The following is a 22,559-nucleotide window of genomic DNA, read 5'->3' on the forward strand; positions in this document are numbered from 1 at the left end:
AATAACCACATGAAAAATCAGAACGAGAACATGAGGAGGGTAAGGGGTTGTGGGAATTATGGTGATAAATACACTACAGGTAAAAGGGTATAGTTATATAAAAATACACCATATAATATAGTGCACGGTATCCAGGAGCTAATCAGGAGATTAATTGAATATATTGTATATGTAATAAGTTAATAAAAACATGTGATTATCCTAAAAACAGTATAGGTCAAAAAGTTCAGGGTAGCCCGAGCGTGTCAAGGGGGCGACAGGAGTATGCCCCAACACACCAGTACATAGCAAGGACACGGCCACACACATGCACCAAGCACTACATGGAATCAACAGGAACTAGAGCCCCTGGAGCCAGCAAAGGAAATGAAAACACACACGAAAAAATATTCCTGAGAAAGGAAGACACAAACATCCAAAACACTAAGAGGGAAGTGAAAACGCAACACACCCAGGAGGCCTGGATAAGACAGAAAGACCCCGAATTCGCTAAGACAGACAAACACTGACATGCATCATCCGCAAACAATAAGCAATGAAGTCAGGAGAAACTAACACCCTAACACTGAGCACAATCACCTACCCACACCAGAACACCATGCTAGAGAACGGGAAACCCGAACAGAGCAAGCAACACACAAGCAAACGACAAACACAAACACACAACACATGTCACTCTCATGACGAATACCACCACACACACAGAACAAATGACAAAACCCATCCCATACATAGATCACCAGGGGAACAGGACAAGAACCCTGGCTGACAATTAGTGTAGATGTCCGGGCAAACCTGACACTACATACACCTGAGACCAATGATATAACATGCAAAAAGAGATGCACAATCCAAACAAACTGACGAAGAACACTTACAGCATACCGAGATTAACAGACGATACAAAAACAAGGTCACCGGACACAGGGAGGCTGCGAGATGCGCTCACGGAGACTGAACTGACGCAACATAGACCCAGGTAAACGACAGGACTGGAGCAATGTACCAACTAGAACTTTTTTTTTTTGCCTTTTGGATCAACAGCAAAAAACAGGTGTGAGGAAGGCTGAACTTGATGGACGCAAGTCTCTTTTCAGCTATCTAACTATGTAACTATGTAACTATGTAACTATGTAACTCTGATATCGACGACGCACTTAAATCATATTACTGCACAGACAGCGGGAAAGCAGCCCAGCCACAGGGTCCTAGGTAGGAAGCAAAAATGCTAGGCAATGTAGAAGGCTCACAAACCATTATCCGACCCAGGGAAAACGAGGCATTCACGCAGACACTTATTTAGCTAACCCACTGGATATGCCTCTATCTGAGTATATACTGGAGACCTACGAGTCTCATGTTTACACGAACACGCCGAATTATATAGTAGATCCAAATGAGTCAAACCCACAAGGCGCAATGGGGAATACCCACGCCATGCTATAATGGTATAACACATACAGGATGACATATTCTGATGCTCCAATTGTACTGGCTTGCTAGCACGATCAGTGAATCCGTGTTCTTCAGCATGTCTAATGGTAACTGCCCTGCCCGGGGACCTGTGTGTCCAAATCAGGCAGACAAGCTCAATGTTTTCTCGTATGAGATAATTATGAGACCTGCGAGTCTCAACTTTACTGCTTTTGAAATGAAATGACTTACTACAAAACAATAAACATCATATTTACAAAAAAAGTGCAGGGTAAAAATGTATGGCATAGGTGCCCCTAACCCTGTAAGGGAAAATTATACAAGGTAGATGATACCAATGTCAAATGCTATACTTTCATAAAAATAAAAGATCAGAATGAAGTCCACATGTAAAAAGGCACACCAGTATATAGAACAGGTGGCTTTATTTCAGAGGATACTCCTCTAAGTGAGTGTATATGTACAAGAAGTCTGTTCTGTATAGATTAATGAAACACAACCTAGATGAAAAGACATAACCTGAAAAAGAAGGTTACTAGTAATCCATTTATATAAACAAAAAGTCAGTTCTAACAGGACTAGTAAAGCCCTAGCTACTAAGAGGAGTGCTGATGATCCTGGCATTACTCGCCAGGTAAAATGTGTGTCAGGTGCCGTTTCACTTATTATTCTCCAGCAGCAATCTCTAACTTACAGCTGACAATTTCTTTAAAATGAAACATTGCTTGGTAGACTGATTCATACATGGCATGCACTTTTCTCTTTGGCAGGGAACACTAGCTGGCTGGCAAAAATATAGGGACTAGCCAGTTTACTATTTAGCTTGAACTAGGGAACAGACCATTAAGTGAATTTGTCTGTTTGAGTTTTCACCAGTACCATGCCCTCTCACTGGTCTTATGTTATGTTATTTTTACAAAGAGATCTCAAGGTGGCTTGTTGGATTCAAAAATTGAGACTACTTTTGAGGAAGTGTGCAGGGAGGCTGTGTGAGTCACAGACATAGGAAGTGTGGCTAGGGCTGCAGAAATAAATATAACAAAAAATATGTGGGTGTGGTATGTAACCCACCCACATACGATACCGCAACTCCAAGTAAAATGTCTTAAATGTCAGGTGAAATAATCCTGAGATCAAGACTTTGATAGGGTTAATTCCGGTGCTAGGCTATCCCACATATGCAGTAAGTAACACAAAACAAACCCTACTCCTGAGTGCGGACTGCGTTTTGTTTTGTGTTACTTACTGTAGAAATAAATAATCTAACTTCTAAACTGGTCAGGTCAGATGAAGTAATGTTCCCTATGAGTACTGGGTTGGGAGGGTGTTGTACTTTAACTCTCACGGGCCCCGGGCACTTGTCGGGTTCTGGTGGTGAGTGGGTGTATCTTAGCTAATTTGCACCACGTCAGCCAGGGTTGTCATCTGTGTGCGTGCGTGCACTTCTTATGAGTTATCTGTGCCCATCTTTGCTAGCATTTGACAGTGTGGTGCTCTTTTTACCCCCGTAGCCTTAATCTATGTGTGGCCACGTGGTGCTTTATATCCGCTGTGTGTGTGTACGTTGCTACCTGTATGCTGCATTGGGACATTATGTGTGACAGTATAGGGTCATGGCCAATATGCGTTAAGCTGAGCAATGATAGTCATCTACATACATTCCTGTTATTTGTGATTAGCAGTTCTGACCCCAAAGGGGTTATGTCCCGTGGGGATCCGTGTGGGTTGTGAAGCTTTCACCTCGTAGTGGGGAGCTGCCGGCAGTCTGGTGGCCTTGTCAGTCCGAATTATAGTTCCAGGAATGGGTGAGTTGCAACAGTGAGTGATGAGCAATAGGGGTATTCGGGGTTAGATATGACATCCTCGTTTAACCTGCGGTGTTGCCCCAGCCGTTGGGAGCGTGAAATACAGTTCAGGTAGGTAGTGATAGGCTGTGTGATGACTGTCCTGACCGCAGCTTGGTGACTCTTTGGGTTTGGTGTGCTGTAAGTTCAGTGTGCCTGTGCTTGCCATCGGAGCCGACGGGCCGTGTGGCCGCCCATCGCAGTTCAGTTCAGGTGGTGATGGTAGCGTATGGGTCCGGTGTGAGGCCTTGTGGGACAAATGGGACAGTCCTGGTTGGGTCCCATCTGTGTTGCGGGGAAACTTGGCTCTGCTGGCTTTGTGGTTTGAGGGAGTCCATAGTTAGGCCGAAGGATTGTAGGAGTGGAGCCGCATCACTCAAGTCTCGTATCTGGTGTAAGTCAGGTCCTTGTTGGACCGTTAGGGTGTGGGATGGTCGCCAGCAGTAGCTGAGGCCTCTTTGATGGATGAGAGTGGTAAGTGGCTGGAGGGATCGTCTCCAGGCCAAGGTGCCGTTGGAGAGGTCCGCGTAGAAGCTCAGAGCCCTACCGTCAAACTGGGGGGGGTGTCTTGCCCCGTAGGGCGTCCAGTAGCGACTTTTTGTCAGTGCCGTTCCGGAAAGCAAGTATGGTGTCTCTGGTGGACCCAGCGGGCACCTTAGGTGACTTGGGGACCCTGAATATGTTTTCTGGGTGAATGTTCTCTACCTGTGCTGGCGGCAATATCATTTTGAGCAAGCGCTTGATGACCTGTGGAAGCCCACAGGGAGCCCCCTGAGCTTCAGATTGTTACGCCGTCTGGCATCTTCGTTCTCGGCCATGCGGTGTTCTTGAGAACGTTGCTGTAGTTGTAGCTCCAGCACAGTGCTTTTGAGTTCCTTAATGTCCTGTTTCGGTTCGGGTCTCCACTGTAGTTAGGCGGCTTGTTACCCCTTTTAGGTCTCCCCTCAGCGCTGTGATCTCCTTGTGGATATCGTCGTGGTGATCCGCTAGCATCTGCCTGAGGATCGCCACCGTTACCGGTGCGGAGTCCTGAGTGGTGTTGGTCGGTGGTGAGGGTCGTCCAGCTGTGTGGGTTGGTGTGTATTCCTCCCCTGAGAGGTCGTCGGAGAAGTCCGAGCAGCCTCCGTGGAGCGCCGCCATGTTGGCTTCGTTTGCGCCTCTGACCTGCCGCCACATGTCTCCTATGGTGAGTCCTGGGTTGTTTATCCCCGGGTTTTTTTTTGTAGTTTTGCGACCCATATTGTTAAGGTGCGGGCCGAGGGTAGTTGCTGTGGTTCGGTTGCAGGTTAGGTGGGTTTTTGTCCGTTTTTACTCGCTTGGGCCTCGGAGCTCCAGAAAAGTGCGACCGCTCATCTCGGCTGTCAAGCTCCGCCCCTCCTGGACATTGTTAAATAGCATAAACTGTGTCCAGATTTAGCATTTTGATTGACATTGTACAAAGCTGGATGTTTTTTCCACATTCAGTACTGGTCCATTCAGAGGTTAGTGAATAGAACTGCATTTTATTTTATTTTTAGCATAAGAACTTGAGTCAATTAGTTAAGATTTTAGTGGCATTTTAGTAATTTTAGTCAGAAATTTTAAATAGCAATTTTTCTTCAGTATATATTAATGAGGATCCTATGGCAAGAGATATGCATATGATTGCTGCAACAAACTTGCAGATAACTTGTGATTGGATAACTCGAGACAAGGTGCTACAGCTATTAAAGAAAATTAATGTAAATAAAGCTCCGGGGCCTGACGGTATCCACCCACGAGTACTTAAGGAGCTAAGTGGGGAAATAAGTGAACCTCTGTATTTAATTTTTCAAGATTCTTTTGTTTCAGGTATTGTACCGGAGGATTGGAGGAAGGCAGATGTTGTTCCTATATTTAAAAAGGGTTCAAAATCCTTGCCTGGAAATTATAGACCTGTGAGTTTAACTTCTGTGACTGGGAAATTATTTGAACGGCTATTAAGGGATAATATTCAGGAATTCATTGGGAAGAACTGTGTTATTAGCAATAATCAGCATGGTTTTATGAAACATAGGTCATGTCAAACTAACCTAATTGCATTCTACGAAGAAGTAAGTAGAAATATAGATCAGGGTGTTGCAGTGGATGTGATCTATTTGGATTTTGCCAAGGCATTTGATACGGTTCCTCACAATAGGTTAGTCTTCAAACTAAAAGAAATTGGTCTAGATGAATATTCTTGTTCTTGGGTAGAACATTGGCTTAAGGATAGAGTACAGCGAGTTGTCATAAATGGTAAATTTTCAAGCTGGACAAAAGTGGTAAGTGGTGTCCCTCAGGGTTCTGTTTTGGGACCGCTTCTATTTAACATATTTATACATGATCTTGAAATGGGCATTGAAAGCCATGTATCAGTGTTTGCAGATGACACAAAACTTTGTAAAGTAATAAAATGTGAGCAGGATATTGCCTTGCTGCAGAGGGATTTGGATAGATTGGGGGACTGGGCACTAAAATGGCAGATGAAATTTAACGTAGAAAAATGCAAAGTTATGCACTTCGGGGTTAAGAATGCACAAGCAATTTACACCCTAAATGGTAGTGAACTAGGGATAACCACACACGAGAAGGATTTGGGAATTGTTATAGACAACAAATTAGGTAGCAATATGCAATGTCAATCTGCCGTTGCTAAGGCCAGTAAGGTTTTGTCATGTATAAATAGGGGCATAAATTCTCGAGATGAAAATACAATTTTGCCTCTTTATAAATCTCTGGTAAGACCACACCTTGAGTATGCTGTGCAATTTTGGGCACCTGTTCTAAAGAAGGATATCATGGCACTAGAAAAAGTGCAGAGACGAGCTACAAAATTGATAAAAGGAATGGAGCATTTTAGTTATGAAGAAAGGTTAAAAAATGTAAATCTCTTCAGTTTGGAAAAACGGCGCCTTAGAGGGGATATGATAACATTATACAAATATATTCGGGGCCAGTACAAACCATTATTTGGAAATCTATTCATAAACAGGGCTATACATAGGACACGAGGTCACACATTTAGGCTTGAAGAAAGGAGATTTAATCTAAGGCAAAGAAAAGGTTTTTTACAGTAAGAGCAATAAGGATATGGAATTCATTGCCGGAAGAGGTGGTTTTGTCAGAGTCTATACAGTCTATAAATTGCAATTTGATAAATACTTGCAAAAACATAACATACAGGGATACAATTTCTAATTAGTGGGCTAATAGCTGCTTGATCCAAGGAGACATCTGACTGCTATTTTGGGGTCAAGAAGGAATTTTTTCCTAGTTTGTTGCAAAATTGGAAGCGCTTCGGACTGGGTTTTTTGCCTTCTTTTGGATCAACAGCAAAAGCATATGTGAGGAAGGCTGAACTTGATGGGCGCAAGTCTCTTTTCAGCTATGTAACTATGTAAGCAGTGAATACATGGCTCCTAACATTTATCCTGACAATGCATAAGAGCCAAATTATGTAATTAAATATTATTCTATTAAATATTAGAATGTTAATAACAAACAAAATGTAGATTACATGTAGCCCTACATCATCAAACTAAACAAATGCTTATGGAGGAGGTAATAATTGTAAATGTTCAGTTAAACTGTAACAGCTCGATACACATCACATGTAAATAGGGCAAAGCACTTAATAGCACAGCAGTATTTTGAATGCAAATTGCATCATTTTGTGTTCTTATCATGTGACACAAAACGCTTTATACGTAAATTTAAAACAGTACCCTGTGACATTTGGCAATTACCGGTATTTGCAATATAATGCATATGTTCATATAGAAAAACAAATGATGCATTATACTAAGAACAGAGGGATACATCATACATTATGATGGTGAAAGAAATAGGGAGATAATATGTAGGAGCCATAACATGGTCACTTATAGAAAAGCCCTGTCAAGGTAAGAATTGGTATTAAAGCTATTAATCAACCACTGAAAGCTGACACAATTAGACCTTAAAACCCTGTGAGAGAAACATAGTGTGAGACATTGGAAGAAGAATTTGCATGGAGGTCCTTCAATGGTGTTTGCTACAACCAAAGGTTAAAATGGTAGCTAAAATCATCATCCGAGACCTTAGGTACACTAAACACTCCTAAATAGGGATAGCCAGGAAGTTCATAAAGTAGCACTCTTACTTCAGATTGAGTCTTTATAGAAATTCAAAAATATGTTTTTGGAATATCAGTGGAATCAAATGATATCATAAGACAAAGCAAGGAAAGGTTTTTGACAAATATGGCAGAAGCTGAAGCTTCATTTAGTTTCTGACTGCCATACCTTGTGGTTTATTCACTAGCAGTGGCTGGTGATAACAATGGAGACGCAAGACATCTCAATGCACATTTGCGTAAATGTCTACTTAGGATCATGTGAGATCTTAGACTCCATTTTTTACTCTTGTATATTTTTTATATACTTTGAAACTTAGTGACCTGTCAGGAACTAAAGGCTGAAAGATTGGGGCATGCATTTGGAAAGACATTTAACTGGTTTGGAAAGGATATAATGGGTCCTATATAAAGGCGCCTCTAAAATAATGCTAAAGTAATTATGTGACTACTATTGCCGCAGCGTTTCTTTTTTTCTCTCAAAAAGTGATATCATTGCTCACTTACTCTAAAGATAATTAGGAGGTATGAGAAGCACCCTGTTTACCTTTGAATTTATAAACATTTGAGAGCTGTGCCAACAAATAGTCCACCCATAATAGCAATGTTGAAAAAATACCAACATTGTATACAATATTGAACAACCTTGCTTGCTCAGCAATCGGACTTTGTACATTTCATATAGAAGTCCGTTCACCTCCTTTATGACATATGGTAGAGGAAATCTAATCTCGAGTGACTATTCTTCTGACAGATGTACATTGAAGCATTAATAAATAGCAAACACATGCAGAAAGAAAAACAGGACACAATGATTTTCTGTGAAATTCTAAAATCATATTTATTGGCCAGTCCACAGAAAGTGCCATCGTACCACAAAAAAAAGGCGTCTGTTTTTATACATTTAAAAGCCAATTCTTTAACTGCAATCTCATCTTAAATAATTATTAGGTCACATTTCTCATAGTCTTGTGGAAACTGTCAGAATCTTTACAACTCATAATATGATAACATAAATTGAGACAATGACTAAACAAAAACATTTATTTGCTAACATACAAAATAATAGTTTTTTATGTATTTTTTGCCGTATCTACCATTTTGTGTTTTTGGTTTTGTCTACTGATACAGTTCTAACATAACAACATCAATTAAAATAAACAGCACTGCAGCTAAGCCACATAATGTTGATTTTAGCGTATACGACTCTACGGTAAATGTGTAATGATATAGATATGCAACAAGTTCTTCTAAAAGCATTGTAATCCTCTAAAGTAAACCCATGACTTACAAATAACATCTGGCAGATATCGTGATATTTAGGTTGCATAAGGGTTAGAAACTACAGAGACTATTTATTAGTAGTGCGATTTTATTATCTTGCAAAAATCAATTGATTCTTGATCACATAAAATATGTTTCCAATTGTTTTTTACATTATTCAGTTTATGAAATGCAAATATTTTGATACAATCTATTTATTTATATATTGACTTACAATCGATTATCTATTGTTAATAGGTTTAGTTTCAAAGGAGTGAATTGAGGGAGATTGACAAGTGTATTGCAATATTTAATCTAAAAATCTTAATACCGAAGTAGCTACACAAAGTAGTATACAATTTTGACATACATGCTGCAGATAAGTTGCAGATTACGGAAAATGTCACTTATGGCAAATTAAAGCAATAGACAAACTTCAAGAATGATTGTTTAATTAATAGCAATTTTTATTCATTATGTGTGAAATTGTAATGAGTTGAAAACCAAATTACAAAATTCAAGCCAAACTAACCAAGCATGGGCTATGGCTGATTTGCAAAGTAATTTGAAATCGGCACTTTTTTTCCACGAATTTTGCCATTCTGTTTTCAATTGACTTTGATTCACTGTATAACGTATAATCCAGTTAAAGTATAATTGCACTTCCATTCACATTAATAATAACCAAGAGATTTTATTTTAATTAAGCTTCAGGTTATCTGTTGACTGAAAGCTCTGTATCTTTGCTTACCAGCAGCCTAAACACGTACCTCATAGGCAGCTGTACACAAAGGCAATTTGTCACAGCATCCTGTCTTCTCCTCGGTTCCTGAGTTCGGTAACAACCATATCAGCCTATGGCAAGGAAAGACCCAGCTGAAATGCATTCATTAACACAGCTATAACCCCATGCTGTGACTGATTAATTATTAAGCACAAGAAAAATGCTGAGAACCTCATTCTATTACAGTTTTATACCACAATTGCGGTTTTACATATTTTAACGTTTGCTTATGAATTCAGAAAAGGGAGCTCTGTGGCTTTATGCAGCTGTTTATGCTTAAGTGAAACATATTCTCTACATTGGTTTTTTTTCAATCCCCTGCAAGGACATACTCATTATGTGAAATCTAAATACAATTCTTCCAACATGCAGATTCTTGTTAGATCAAATTATTTTGTTGGGTAATTAATGATACCCTGTAACCAAATGCGTATTGGCGCTCATAGCTAATACGGAGAGAAAGACAATGGTTTACCAAATGGGAACAGACATACTGCTCTATTGTACTGTTGCACGTTTTAACATAAGTTAAAAATAGGCCAGCTTAATCCTGTGATTGCATATAACAAGCTGCTATAGCACTTGGCGTTATAAGTAGTGGGAATAAAAGTCATGCATCTCAGTGCTTTAAGAGCAAGGGAACCAGATAGGAGTGGCTGGATTGCCCCCCAGGCTCAGCTGGGTATAGTAATTAAGGGTACCCAGTACTCTAGATGTATTTATGCCTCTAACATGGGCTTATATTAGAGAAAGGAATATGCTGGGATTTTAGGATCATATAAACAATTGAGAATTAATAAGTCTTATTTTTTATATTTTTATATTTTATATATTGGAGTTTACTATTTTTATCATAGATTTTGCACTATTCTAAATTATACAAAATACTTGTAAAAAAAAAAGTGCTCAAAACATACTTTTGGAATAAAGTGGCTTATACAGTAATGAACTATAGGTGGTTTCCTAGCAAAAGTACAGTCAGCATGAATCAACCTGTGTTTTTCTCTATGTTTATATGAAGTAAATATTGCAATTTATTTTATTTAATTTAAAACTTTAAGCGATACTCAGCAAATGGAAGTTCCTATTGTATTTTTTTTTTGGTGTTGAGGAGGAGATTATATCTGATGATTGTAGAGCACTAGATAAATAGAGAACAAATATCCCAATATAGAAGAAACTTGTTCAGCGATTTTCAAAGAAAATATGCTCTCACAGGTAAGATAAAGTGTGTTTAAGACAGATTCCAAACCACACCTGCATTATTTAAAAGAGCCTGATTTTTTTTTTATTTTTTTTTACTGCTACTTTTCTCAAAGCATTGCCAGTAGGATAACACAAACAAAACAAAATAAAAACAAAAAAATATGATCAAATATGCCAGCTAAGTAAGGAGGTTGGTGCTTATTTACACCTCAATCCACAAGTTTCCCCATGGCATCCAAGATGCTTGAAGATGCTATATTTCTTATAGTCTGTTCAGTTATCTAGTTATGTTTATACATATATATGAAACTAAGCGCAAACTATAGAACACATATAACAGGGAGTTCTCCTCTGACCTGGGAATCGTGGAGCAAAGGGAATATTGGGCCAAAATAAGAGAACTGGAAAAATTACTGAGCATATGTGTTTTTACAAATGTCATGTTAATTCTCTACAATTCACAGTTTTCATGAAATAAATCCCCAAAGAAAAACTAAAAACACAATTTGAGTTAATTAACTGAAGAGATAATTAATTTTCTAATAAAAAATATGTAAACTAAATACTAAAATAGCCGAAATATGGTAGTCCCTAGTAGTCCAAAAATGTAAGGAACGCTGGCCATTATAATGCAAAGTGGCACATTTTAGTTCAAATTTGAAGGATAATGTTTTTTTTTTAATTTTTTTTAATAAATGTACCATTTAAAGTGGATTTGTCACCTCAAACTTTTCCAATAGTTTCTCATTTCCTTTTTCGAAATCTGTTCTTCTTTTCTTCATTCCTGACCTTTTCTCTTTAACCCCTTAAGGACCAAACTTCTGGAATAAAAGGGAATCATGACATGTCAGGCACGTCATGTGTCCTTAAGGGGTTAAAACATAAGACAACGTTATATACAATGAACAGGTTTAACCAATTGGCACTATATGTATAATTTGAAAATAAAATGTGATCTATGCAAAATCAAGTAAAGCATGTGAACATGAATTATATTACATATTATATATACGGCTCATAAACACAAACTATTATTAAAAAAGGGAAGGACTACACTTAGAATGCATATTTAAATCAGAATGCTACAGTAATGACCTATCATCATGCACCATCAACAATAAAATCAAAGCATTTTGTCTTATGTATTTTTCCTACGCTTGACATTGATAAAGTTTGGCATTTAAGGCAAGATTGTCAAGCATATGAAAAATGCATAAGACAAATTAATCCCTACTTATGTTTTAACCCCTCAAGGACACATGACATGTGTGACATGTCATGATTCCCTTTTATTCTAGAAGTTTGGTCCTTAAGGGGTTAAAGAGAAATAGATAAAAAATAAAGAGAAAAAAAAACAGATTGTGAAAGAGGAAGAAAAGATGAAACAAGAAGGGAAATTTTAAGTATCGAAAATATAGCATCTGTATAAACCATGCATGGTTTGTTTAAATCCAGTATTGGCATTAGACAGACACATTTAGGGACAAAAGGAACCGCCAACATAATGCACTCTCGGTTCTTGTAAATAATCCACATTTATGGGTAAATAAAGTATAGCATATCATTAAGCAGTATCAAAGTTACCAGTAATTTGGTAATGTTTTTGTACATTTGGGGTTTTATTCAGTTCTCTCTCTTGTTTATTCTCTCTCACATGCACATACAAACACACATATACACACACACGCGCACACACACGCGCACACACACATGGTTTAATTTTCTGTTAAACTGTTATCAAGTTCAGGAAATATGCATTCAATTGCTTGGTAAAAGTCTTTTACATATGTTGTTTTTCCATATGTACTTTAATAACTTTATTTGTAGACATAATTCAGATGTCTGCCTCTACATTTCCTAATCCACTCACGTCTCGCTTTTTGGTAGGTAACATTTCATTTTATGCTATATTGCTTGCCGTATTGGTGATTTATTGCACCTCAGAGGCAGAGGAACCATTGTGAAGCTTGTGGGTTCTGCAATTTTCATATTAATAGAAAATTAATTCTTTAAGATACTTTTTATGTCACCAGATAATAAATAAATTAACAGTAATTGGCCCCTTATAACAAAGAATTATCATTTTTGTGGTGGGATCTTATGCAATAATTACACATGAAATTGCACATAAAGAGCTTTGTGGCTGGTACTCATACTGTAAGTAATTGTTTAATGAATCGGGCCTTCAGAGTTTGCATTTCAGCAAGTATGGTTTCAGTAGCAATAAAACTCAGTCACTTGCTGCTTGAACACAAAGTAATGGGCCATAATAGATGTAAAAGGTATCTTCAGAGTCATTTTGGTAAAATATATCTCTGGTTCTCTATGGAATTTGATATAATTTACAGTCCTTTCTTCCCAGTAATGAACACTTGGAGAGAATAGCTGTTGTTCAGAATCATAGTGCAGATTGTTTTTACTGTATGAAAGGGTCATTGATTCTCACAGCCTGATGACCATACATTTCCTGACATAGTTATTTGTTACAATGGCCACTCTCAACTAAGTTTGGTAAAGGTTAATCTTTTAATATCTTTTGCAAGCAAATGTCAAAATAGGTCAGAGTCTGCATTTCAGCATTAATATGAGATTCTTACTATACTATATTTATTTTAACAGTCAGATCATGGGTTCAAATGCAGGATAGAACAGTGTGATATCACTGTATAACATAACAAATGCATAATTGAAATGTATTTTACAGCAATATTCAGTATTTATATATTAATATATATATTATTATTCTATCTATCTATCTATCTATCTATATCTATATCTATCTATCTATCTATATATATATATATATATATATATATATATATATATATATATATATATATATATATTTCACAGCTGCCTAATGTACACACTCCCACCTAACATACCCACCATGCATAATAAATGTCATACAGGCTGTGAATTGATTGAGTGTTGGTTGGGGAGACAAATTGTTTTCTATAAGTGTGGTACAACTTGCATTTTAAACAGCAAATTAGTAAGAAAACATATTTGTATTAACATGGAACAGTGTTTTATGGTGAGAATAATGTCATCTCAGGTTTGTGATCCATGACTTTTTAAGCCCCTTGGTATGATGGTGTATCCAGTACTGGTATAACCAGTTATCATATATGAGAGTAATTCATAGCCTTGGCAAAAGATGGAGCTGTTGCTAGAGAATATATTTAAATTAAATGTACAGTTTGTTACAGGTCTCTGCATATATGAATGGTTAACTGATCTTCTGATTTTAAATTTTTTATAATGCTTATTAATCAGAGTGTCCTGTTCTAAAAAGTGGTCTAAAGTACTAAAAGTAGAGCAATCAGCATGGACACCAGTGGGACCAGCTCATTCCATTGGTGACTTCTCCATTTTTGCATTTGGCAACACTTAAAAAAAAAAAAAAAAAAACAGAACACATTGATAAATAACTTCCAGTGTTTCTTACTCTGCTATCCAGAGTAAACCAGTAAAGGATTCCTCTGTGAGTAATTGGATTCCAGGAAGTATATCATACACCCTAAACTCCTCAACTGTCTTATTTTTATGTAATATCTAATGTGCCACTTATATACCCTTATGTTGACTATAGCTTCAAAACTAAGATTCATATTCACTAAACAAATTGAAAACCAATTTGCAATTAATTTTAACCTTTAATTATTTAATGTGTACATTATTTTGTATATCCCCAGATGTTGCAGAACTACAACTCCCATGATGCTTTGCATGCCTTTAGAATGTCTTGAGAATGACAGAGCATCATTGAAGCTGTAGTTTTAAAATATCTGGGGAGCTACCTTTGTGGGCACCCCTGATTTAGTAATACACAAGCCATACCTTGTAATTTTATAAAAGATGAAATCAGGAATGGACTGAGCCTGGGCCAGAATAGGGAGCATGCCAGTAACGTCTAGAATTGTATAGAGTCCCTGCCATGCCAACATGCATGTTTTCCAGGTAGATGGGGAGCTAACCAAGGCTGCACATGTACATAGTGCTTTTAAAGTGCTCTCATTTCGATGGAAATGCCCCAGAATTGTGTTGGACAGATGTTTCTGTGTTTAGTAACACATTTGTTCCAAGCATTATGGGACCTTTTCTTAGTGTTTCTCAGAAGCGCACGAGCAGAAAAACAAAAACAAATGGCAGGACAAAGGTTCAAAATCAGTGGTATCCTGAAAAAAATCTGGACATTTAAGAGGTATGCACAAAACATCTGCGTCAACTGTGTATGTGTGTATGTGTATATGTGTGTATTACATAATATGACAAATGCACTTTTATATAAACATTGACTATATAGATTATACTAAAAAACTAGTGCAGATGAAAGATGTCAGCTGACTTCCATTATACCAACATGGCTCAATTTATTTTAGCCTTAACCAAATTCTTTCTGAAATAAGCGCGTATTTACAGTTTGTGTTATAAGGAGATGGTCTGTGTTAATCCAGTTAAACATATCCAGCCTTACCTTCGCATTGCTGCATGTATAGTCAGATTCCAGGGTTAGCACCCTTACAAACAAATACTGTATTATATGCTTCCAAAAAGAAAATATATACTATATATTACAGCCATGTATATATAATAGACGGAAACCCCATATTTTTCATCTGTACTGCTATATAAAGTTTAAATATTTTATCATTCATACAATATGGATGTGCTTTGATTGTATTGTTGATGGTGCATAATGCTAGGTCATTACTGTAGCATTCTGATTTAAATATGCTGCTCGGTGTAGTCCTTCCCTTTTTTAATAATAGTTTGTGTTTATAAGTCATGTAATATATTTCATGTTCACATGTTTTGCTTGATTTTGCATAGATCACATTTTATTTTCAAACTATACATATAGTTCATTGTATATTATGTTCCTATGCAGCATTTGGCAATTCACGAAATGTAATAGTCTTCCTGGTTTAAACTATTTATAAGGTGGCTCAGCAGCACATTCACAACAAGTGACAAGCAACATTTTTTGTTATACAGCTAAACTTCCCTGATGTAACATTAAATCTCTTTGAAATAATGGAAATATAGAATTATTTTGTCAATTCTCACAAAGCAACTTTGTAAAAATGTACTGCCTCAACAAGCTTTGAATTGTTATTAATGCACCCTGCTAATAATTACCCCCCAAAAAATGCATTACAATCAAAGCGTAAGCAGTAATAGCCAGCCACCCTAAAGTGACTTATGTCTGAGAATTGCTGCTTCAGGATATTTCAAATTAATGAACGTTTCTGAGAAAACATTGAATTTTTTTTGTTTTACTAAGTAGAAAGATGTGTGGTCCCCTGCAGGCCAAATGAAACAATAAATGATGTCTGTGTTTCAGAATATTGATCTTAGCCAGCCAGAAATCTTTAGTAACACTTAAGGTGTGGAACGACCCACCGAGTGCTCCTAGATGCAGAAAATAGACTTTAATTATCATTCGACAACCTTAGCCTGTTTGTCTGATGTTTATACTGCTAAAAGTAGTCTGAAAATTCAAAAAGGTTAAAGATGTCAAACTCAGCTTCCTATGGTGTCATTTTAAATATGATTGATTCCAGTCCTATTCAATATACCTAAGGTCAGCAAGGAGTGATCTATACTCATGACCTTGTTCTGACAAAAAAATAAAAAATAAAATAATGCATCATCTTTTTTTATAATTCATGTTTTACTATAAAAGGCCTATATTCCACATCACTATTTAATCAAACTACAGATAAGTCGACTAAATGTTTAGTTTGAAACACAAACTGTTGAAGGGCTTGCTCGTTCAAGCTTACAGTCCAAAGAGAGTTGAGAGTTGAGGACACAGGTGAGATGTAAGGTCGCAGCAAGATGGATAATCTTGGGATTTACCCACATTCTCTTGGCCAGGAGGTTTCAGATATCCCTCCTTGATAAATAGCAGAGTGTCAAACCAGATATGTAGGTCATGATTTAAAGAAAGATAAGGAGTGATTTAATATAAAACATATGTTTGGATTTCATTTACTTTGTATTTATAAAGTTGCCATCATGTTGCAGATCATAAAAATATAAAAATAACTCTAATGTAAGTAGACACATCACTTGTATAGCATAAATCTCAAAACTTCTTTTTATTCGCTTTGATTCCCAAAGAAAAAATTGGTATTAGTATAAATTTGTTTTTAAATTGGGATTATAGAATTTAGTATAACTCTGCTATGCTACCTACAAAGTAAGATGGATGTTCACAGACAATGTATCTTACATAAGCTTTCAGGATATTACTGTGTCTCCTATCGCTCTATTTTGACCTCAAGAAGTGCCCTGAAAACATGAATTTAAGGACAATATCTTATTTATCTTAAAATGCTGGTAAAATTATACCGATGAACAACATGAGAACAAATTTTTTTCTACTGAAAAATAAAAATGTTGTACATTTATTTCCAAAACAAAGACTGATAAATGGTAGCTGGAAAAATAATAAACGCTTTTCCAGCTGAACTTTTGTTCTTGCAATTGAGCTGTCAGTTCAACCTATGTCATTTTTTGGTGTGTGCAAATACTCTCAGTTACATTCCCAAAATGCAATGCAAAGATAACGTTATTGGTTGTTGCAATTAAAATTTCTAATTTTTTTCCCCCAATACATGTGTCTTAATAGCTTTCAGCTGGCAATTGCTCGTCCCTATATTTAAACATATAATACATGGATTCCAATTCATTTTTATTTGTATCTGCAAATTAGGTACAAATCCCTTGATTATTTTAATTCATATTATAGGATGGCAAACTTGCAAAACAAATTGCTAACCAAATAGATTTAGTTCATTAAATCATCTAAGCATACTGTAACATGAAAAAACACAAATAAAGCTTTCTATCCATTAAGATTAACTCCAAATTAAGTATATTTTTTTACAAGCTGATATATCCAGAAAAAGTTTAATTAAGCAGTTTTTCGATGCCGATATTATCTCCTATATATTAGTACAATCAGCTGACTTTTATTACTTTACTGCTTTTTCAAGTGAACTGATACAAGATTAATAGATGACCTTTAAATATAGTGGGAACTAGCAATAACTAAATATATCCTTCCTGCTGAAATAATTTAGAGATACTATTATATTCTGTTATGTGATTATTTGAACATTTTAAAGCCGAATTAAGTGAACAATTTAAAACATTGAAAATCACTTCTCTTAACCTTATTCCATCTGGTGCTCCATTTTATTTTAAATTTATATTAAAGAAACACTATAGCATTAGGAATACAAACAAGTACCGTATATACTCGAGTATAAGCCGACCCGAATATAAGCCGAGGCCCCTAATTTTACCCCCAAAAACTGGGAAAACTTATTGACTCGAGTATAAGACTAGGGTGGGAAATGCAGCAGCTACTGGTAATTTCTAAATAAAATTAGATCCTAAAAAAATTATATTAATTGAATATTTATTTACAGTGTGTGTATATAATGAATGCAGTGTGTGCGTATGAGAATGCAGTGTGTGCGTATGAGAATGCAGTGTGTGCGTATGAGTGCAGTGTGTATGGGTGCAGTGTGTATGGGTGCAGTGTGTGTGTATGAGTGCAGAGTGTGTGTATGGGTGCAGTGTGTGCAGTGTATGTATGAGTGCAGTGTGTGTGTGTGTGAATGCAGTGTGTGTGTATGAATGCAGTGTGTATATGAATGCAGTGTGTGTGTGTGAATGCAGTGTGTATATGAGTGCAGTGTGTATATGAGTGCAGTGTGTATATGAGTGCAGTGTGTGCAGTGTATGTATGAGTGCAGTGTGTGTGTGTGTGAATGCAGTTTGTGTGTATGAATGCAGTGTGTATATGAGTGCAGTGTGTGTGTGTGTGTGATGCAGAGTGTGATGCAGAGCCTTGGTGGGGGTGGGCATTTTAATATATTTTTTTATTATTATTATTATTTTCATTTTTTTGTTATATTATTATTTTTTTATTACTATTTTTATTATTAATGTATTATTATTATTTTAATTTTTTTTGTTATATTATTAATTTATTTATTTTTATTACTATTATAAATTTTTTTGTCCCCCCTCCCTGCTTGCTAGCGTGCCAGGGAAGGGGGCTCCTTCCCTGGTGGTCCAGTGGGATTGGTAGTTCAGTGGGGGGGCTGTGGGGGCTGTCAGAGATGTTACTTACCTCTCCTGCAGCTCCTGTCAGCTCCCTCCTCCTCCGCGCCGTCCGGCCAGCTCTTCTGTCAGCTCACACTGTAAGTCTCGCGAGAGCCGCGGCTCTCACGAGACTTACACTGGGAGCTGACCGAGGTGCTGAACGGACGGCGCGGAGGAGGAGGGAGCTGACAGGAGCTGCAGGACAGGTAAGTAAGATCTCTGCAGCCCCCTGTCTGTATTATGGCAATGTAAATTGCCATAATACAGACTATTGACTCGAGTATAAGCCGAGTTGGGGTTTTTCAGCACAAAAAATGTGCTGAAAAACTAAGCTTATACTCGAGTATAGACGTTATTCCTAATGCTATGGTGTTCTAGTAACTAGAACTTACCCATCCTGTCAAATGAAATAAAAAAAAAGCAATTTAGTCTCTGTACAGTTGGCTTGACCCCCAGACTGAAATTATGAATTCCCTATAGGGAAGCTAATGTGTATGCATGGCAAATTGCTGCATTGCACCATCCAGCAGCTCCTTATAGAGCTTCATTTAGTCAATACTATATAATATAATATATAATATAAGGGGAGAGTTTAGCGCCTAATGCAGAGCGTGGAGATACAAAATGTGAGTCCTACAATCTTTGCAGAACCAAACTCAAGAAGTGCCTCTCGTGGCTTTCTGAGCAGTAGAAAAGGCAGTGTTTACACGCTCAGTCTGCAAGGACAAGCACTAGACACCAGAACCAATACATTAAGCTGTAGAGGTTTAGACTCTCTTTAAAGACTTAGTAAGTGGCATCACATTCCAGTTCTACCCAGGCACAGTAAAGGCTAGTAGTGGAATAAACTAGCAAAGGGCCCCAGTGGTTCAAGACAGGTACTTTATTAGGAACCACAACAGCAAAGTTTCGACCCCAAAAGGTCTTTGTCAAGCGTGGTTCCTAATAAAGTACCTGTCTTGAACCAAGGAGTGCCTGGACCTGTATTACTCTATTAATTTTTGGAAATCTGGTGTTTGATTCCGGTTCAGTAAGCACCCTGGCTCAGATTTATGGGAATGAGTGCAGTTCCACACACATTAATAAATGTTTTTAGTCATATAGCTGCTCATGTATTTGAGGCTGAATTCTGCCACTTTGACTAGCCTGACAGCACTAATGCTGACCTCAAATGCCAATGAGCAAGTGAACCTTATAATGTATATTGCAACAAATAACTATGGTATGGAAACTATCAATAAAATCCTTTGAATGTCTCTCTGCTCATAAATCAAAACGATAATTAATGCTTTATGCCGACGGCTGAGCACCCAGGGTCTTGGTTTTGATTATTTTGTTTTAAGAATTAACAAATGGCATCAACTGCTAGTGTTAAGTACTCTGTGTTTTGCATTTAAACTGTCCATGTTACGTATGCAAACTGTAGCTATCTAGTTTTCATTGAATATCAATGCACAGGACTAGATATAACTCCTTATTATACCATCAAGTTTTAAGCGAATCATGATTTTATTTCCCTTTGCTTACTTTGCTTACTTATAGGACCTGCAATGCTTTAATGGAGTTTGATTCATGCTTATTACCTTCTAGCTTCAAAACAAATCTTTCTAAAATAGATTACCTGTCATGCAAACATATTAACTGGATTATTGAAATAAATGGTAGATTAGGTGCACCACAAAGATAATGCACTAATATATTGCATTTCCAGGAATAAATTGACCAGTGTACTAAGTACACGCAGTGCAAGAGACACTTATTAAAAGAGTATTCTTGGGCACATACACAAAACTTTCCCTCTACATAAACAAGCATGCAAGCTCTCCTTATATTTTACCAGTCAACTTTGGAATACTGCAGGGGCCTCATTAGATGTACTGAGGAACTTCAACATACATAATAATACAATTGCCAATTCCCACTTTTCTGTTTGTTAAGTGATGTGAAATATACAAAACAGGCAGGTAGATGTGTTTAGTCCTATGTGTGTAATAGTCATAAAAAAAATGAAGCAACGGAATTATATTTCAGGAGTGCTTCCATCATGACCCAGTAAAATTATTTATAGAGGTTAAGGTGGCAATATTGGAATATGTTTGCATATCCCTAAATATGCTAATATACATTTTGTCTTAATTTGAGTATATCAACAGTTTATGTAAGTGAATTTTAAGTCAGCCACATTCCTAAACCCGGAAGGGTAGCCTATTGAATTTGGATTCTTCTGATACGACTTAAGCGACCAAGGGCGAATGCTCCATATTCCGAAATACATTGCCTAAGTTCCAAAAAATGCATAGGTATTTTTCTACCTAGTTTTAAAACAAAGCAGTGTGATCCTTTCTACATGTTTGTTTTTTCTTTCCTAGCAATCAGAATCAGTACTACAAGCAGACAAAACAATGATAAACATATAGACATTTGTGTTATGTGTCTCGGTGTACATGCTTAAAAGCATAAGCAGAGATTGAAAAAATTCTAAACAATTCTTCCCAAGAAACTGATCGAAGAGCTTAAAACCTTCCTTCGGTCTGGTCTCTGTCAGGAGCCCTATTCTTAAACAAACCAACAAGGGACTAATTAGATATAATTCAATAACCAAAATCTTTCCTGTATGAAAAAATAGCATTGACAAAAATCAATGGATTAATTGACAGGACATTGTTGTAGTATCTGTTTTACATGCAGAATCAATACAATTAAAATTTTTTATTTTAGAAATTTGGTTGAGATCCCCTTTGCTAAAAGAAGAGTCTGCACATATTTAGAACATATATCATACATATATATATATATATATATATATATATATATATATATATATATATATATATATATATATATATATATATATATGCTCTTTAGTAATGGTCTTTCCATCCAGGTTTATATATAATAGACAATGGACTAATAAATAATACATTACATTTATTGATTAAGGCTGAATTTTAACCTTTGAAGGACTTTAGATGTTATTGTAACAATAAATATCCTGGTTATTTATTTTTTTAAGATTGTTATGCCAGTCATTCCCTGCAGTGGTTAATTGAGGAAATTAGCGCATTTTAAATAAAACCTTTGAAGAACACAGACTATAAAATCATTAGTTCTTTAAAGGGTTTCCAGGTGTTTTTAAATCCACTTCTTTTCAGTTACAAATTAATATTTAATTTTATATTCTGCAGACTCAGCCAAGAGCAATTGGGTTCATCACACTGGCAAACTAGTGTATTTGGGGCAAATATATTGCTTATTGTATGTCTCTCAAAACTAGTGTACACCCTAGCTCTAAACTACTGTAGCTGAATTTGAAAACAACACCTCCAGCACTGCCAGAGTTTTGCTAGAGCTAGGCACCCCTTTCATGTGTCTATGGAGTGAGCCAGCAACAGGGCAAAAGTACCAGTGCTTATCAGTGATAATCCTGTCATTGAATCCAGAGTCTTTAACTAACTTGCCTCTGAAATAAATACATTTGTGTTTACAAAAGGAAGAGTAGGAAGAAGATAGCACTAGTATGTAAGTGTTAAGCGATTCCATTCCAGGTGACCTCTTCGTGCTGCGTTGTGTTGCTTTGCCTTAATGTTGCTTTCCGTATCTTCATCATCACTTTCTCCAGAATCACCACTTGTGCTTTCTTCTTCCTCTTCCTCATCTTCCTCATCTTCGGCTTCCTCATCTTCTTCTTCTTCCTCTTCTTCACTCTCTCCTTCTCCTGTTACATTTGTGTCATATTTCTAAAGAAAACATAGATAGAAAAAAAAAAAAGGTTTACAAATCTGAT

At 36.7% G+C, this 22,559-nt stretch overlaps 1 protein-coding gene across 1 annotated transcript in view; it reads right to left on the minus strand.

Moving 5' to 3' along the window:
* Positions 1-21,960: 21,960 nt before the first annotated feature.
* CLSTN2 (calsyntenin 2) overlaps positions 21,961-22,559 on the minus strand; it is an 827,610-nt gene continuing 827,011 nt past the window's right edge. The window contains exon 17 of the mRNA XM_063442469.1: positions 21,961-22,512. Coding sequence (XP_063298539.1) covers positions 22,288-22,512 — 225 coding nt within the window. The 3' untranslated portion in view covers positions 21,961-22,287. The remainder of the gene's footprint in view (positions 22,513-22,559) is intronic.

The sequence above is a fragment of the Pelobates fuscus genome, chromosome 2, assembly GCF_036172605.1.
Source record: "Pelobates fuscus isolate aPelFus1 chromosome 2, aPelFus1.pri, whole genome shotgun sequence".
NCBI lineage: Eukaryota > Metazoa > Chordata > Amphibia > Anura > Pelobatidae > Pelobates > Pelobates fuscus.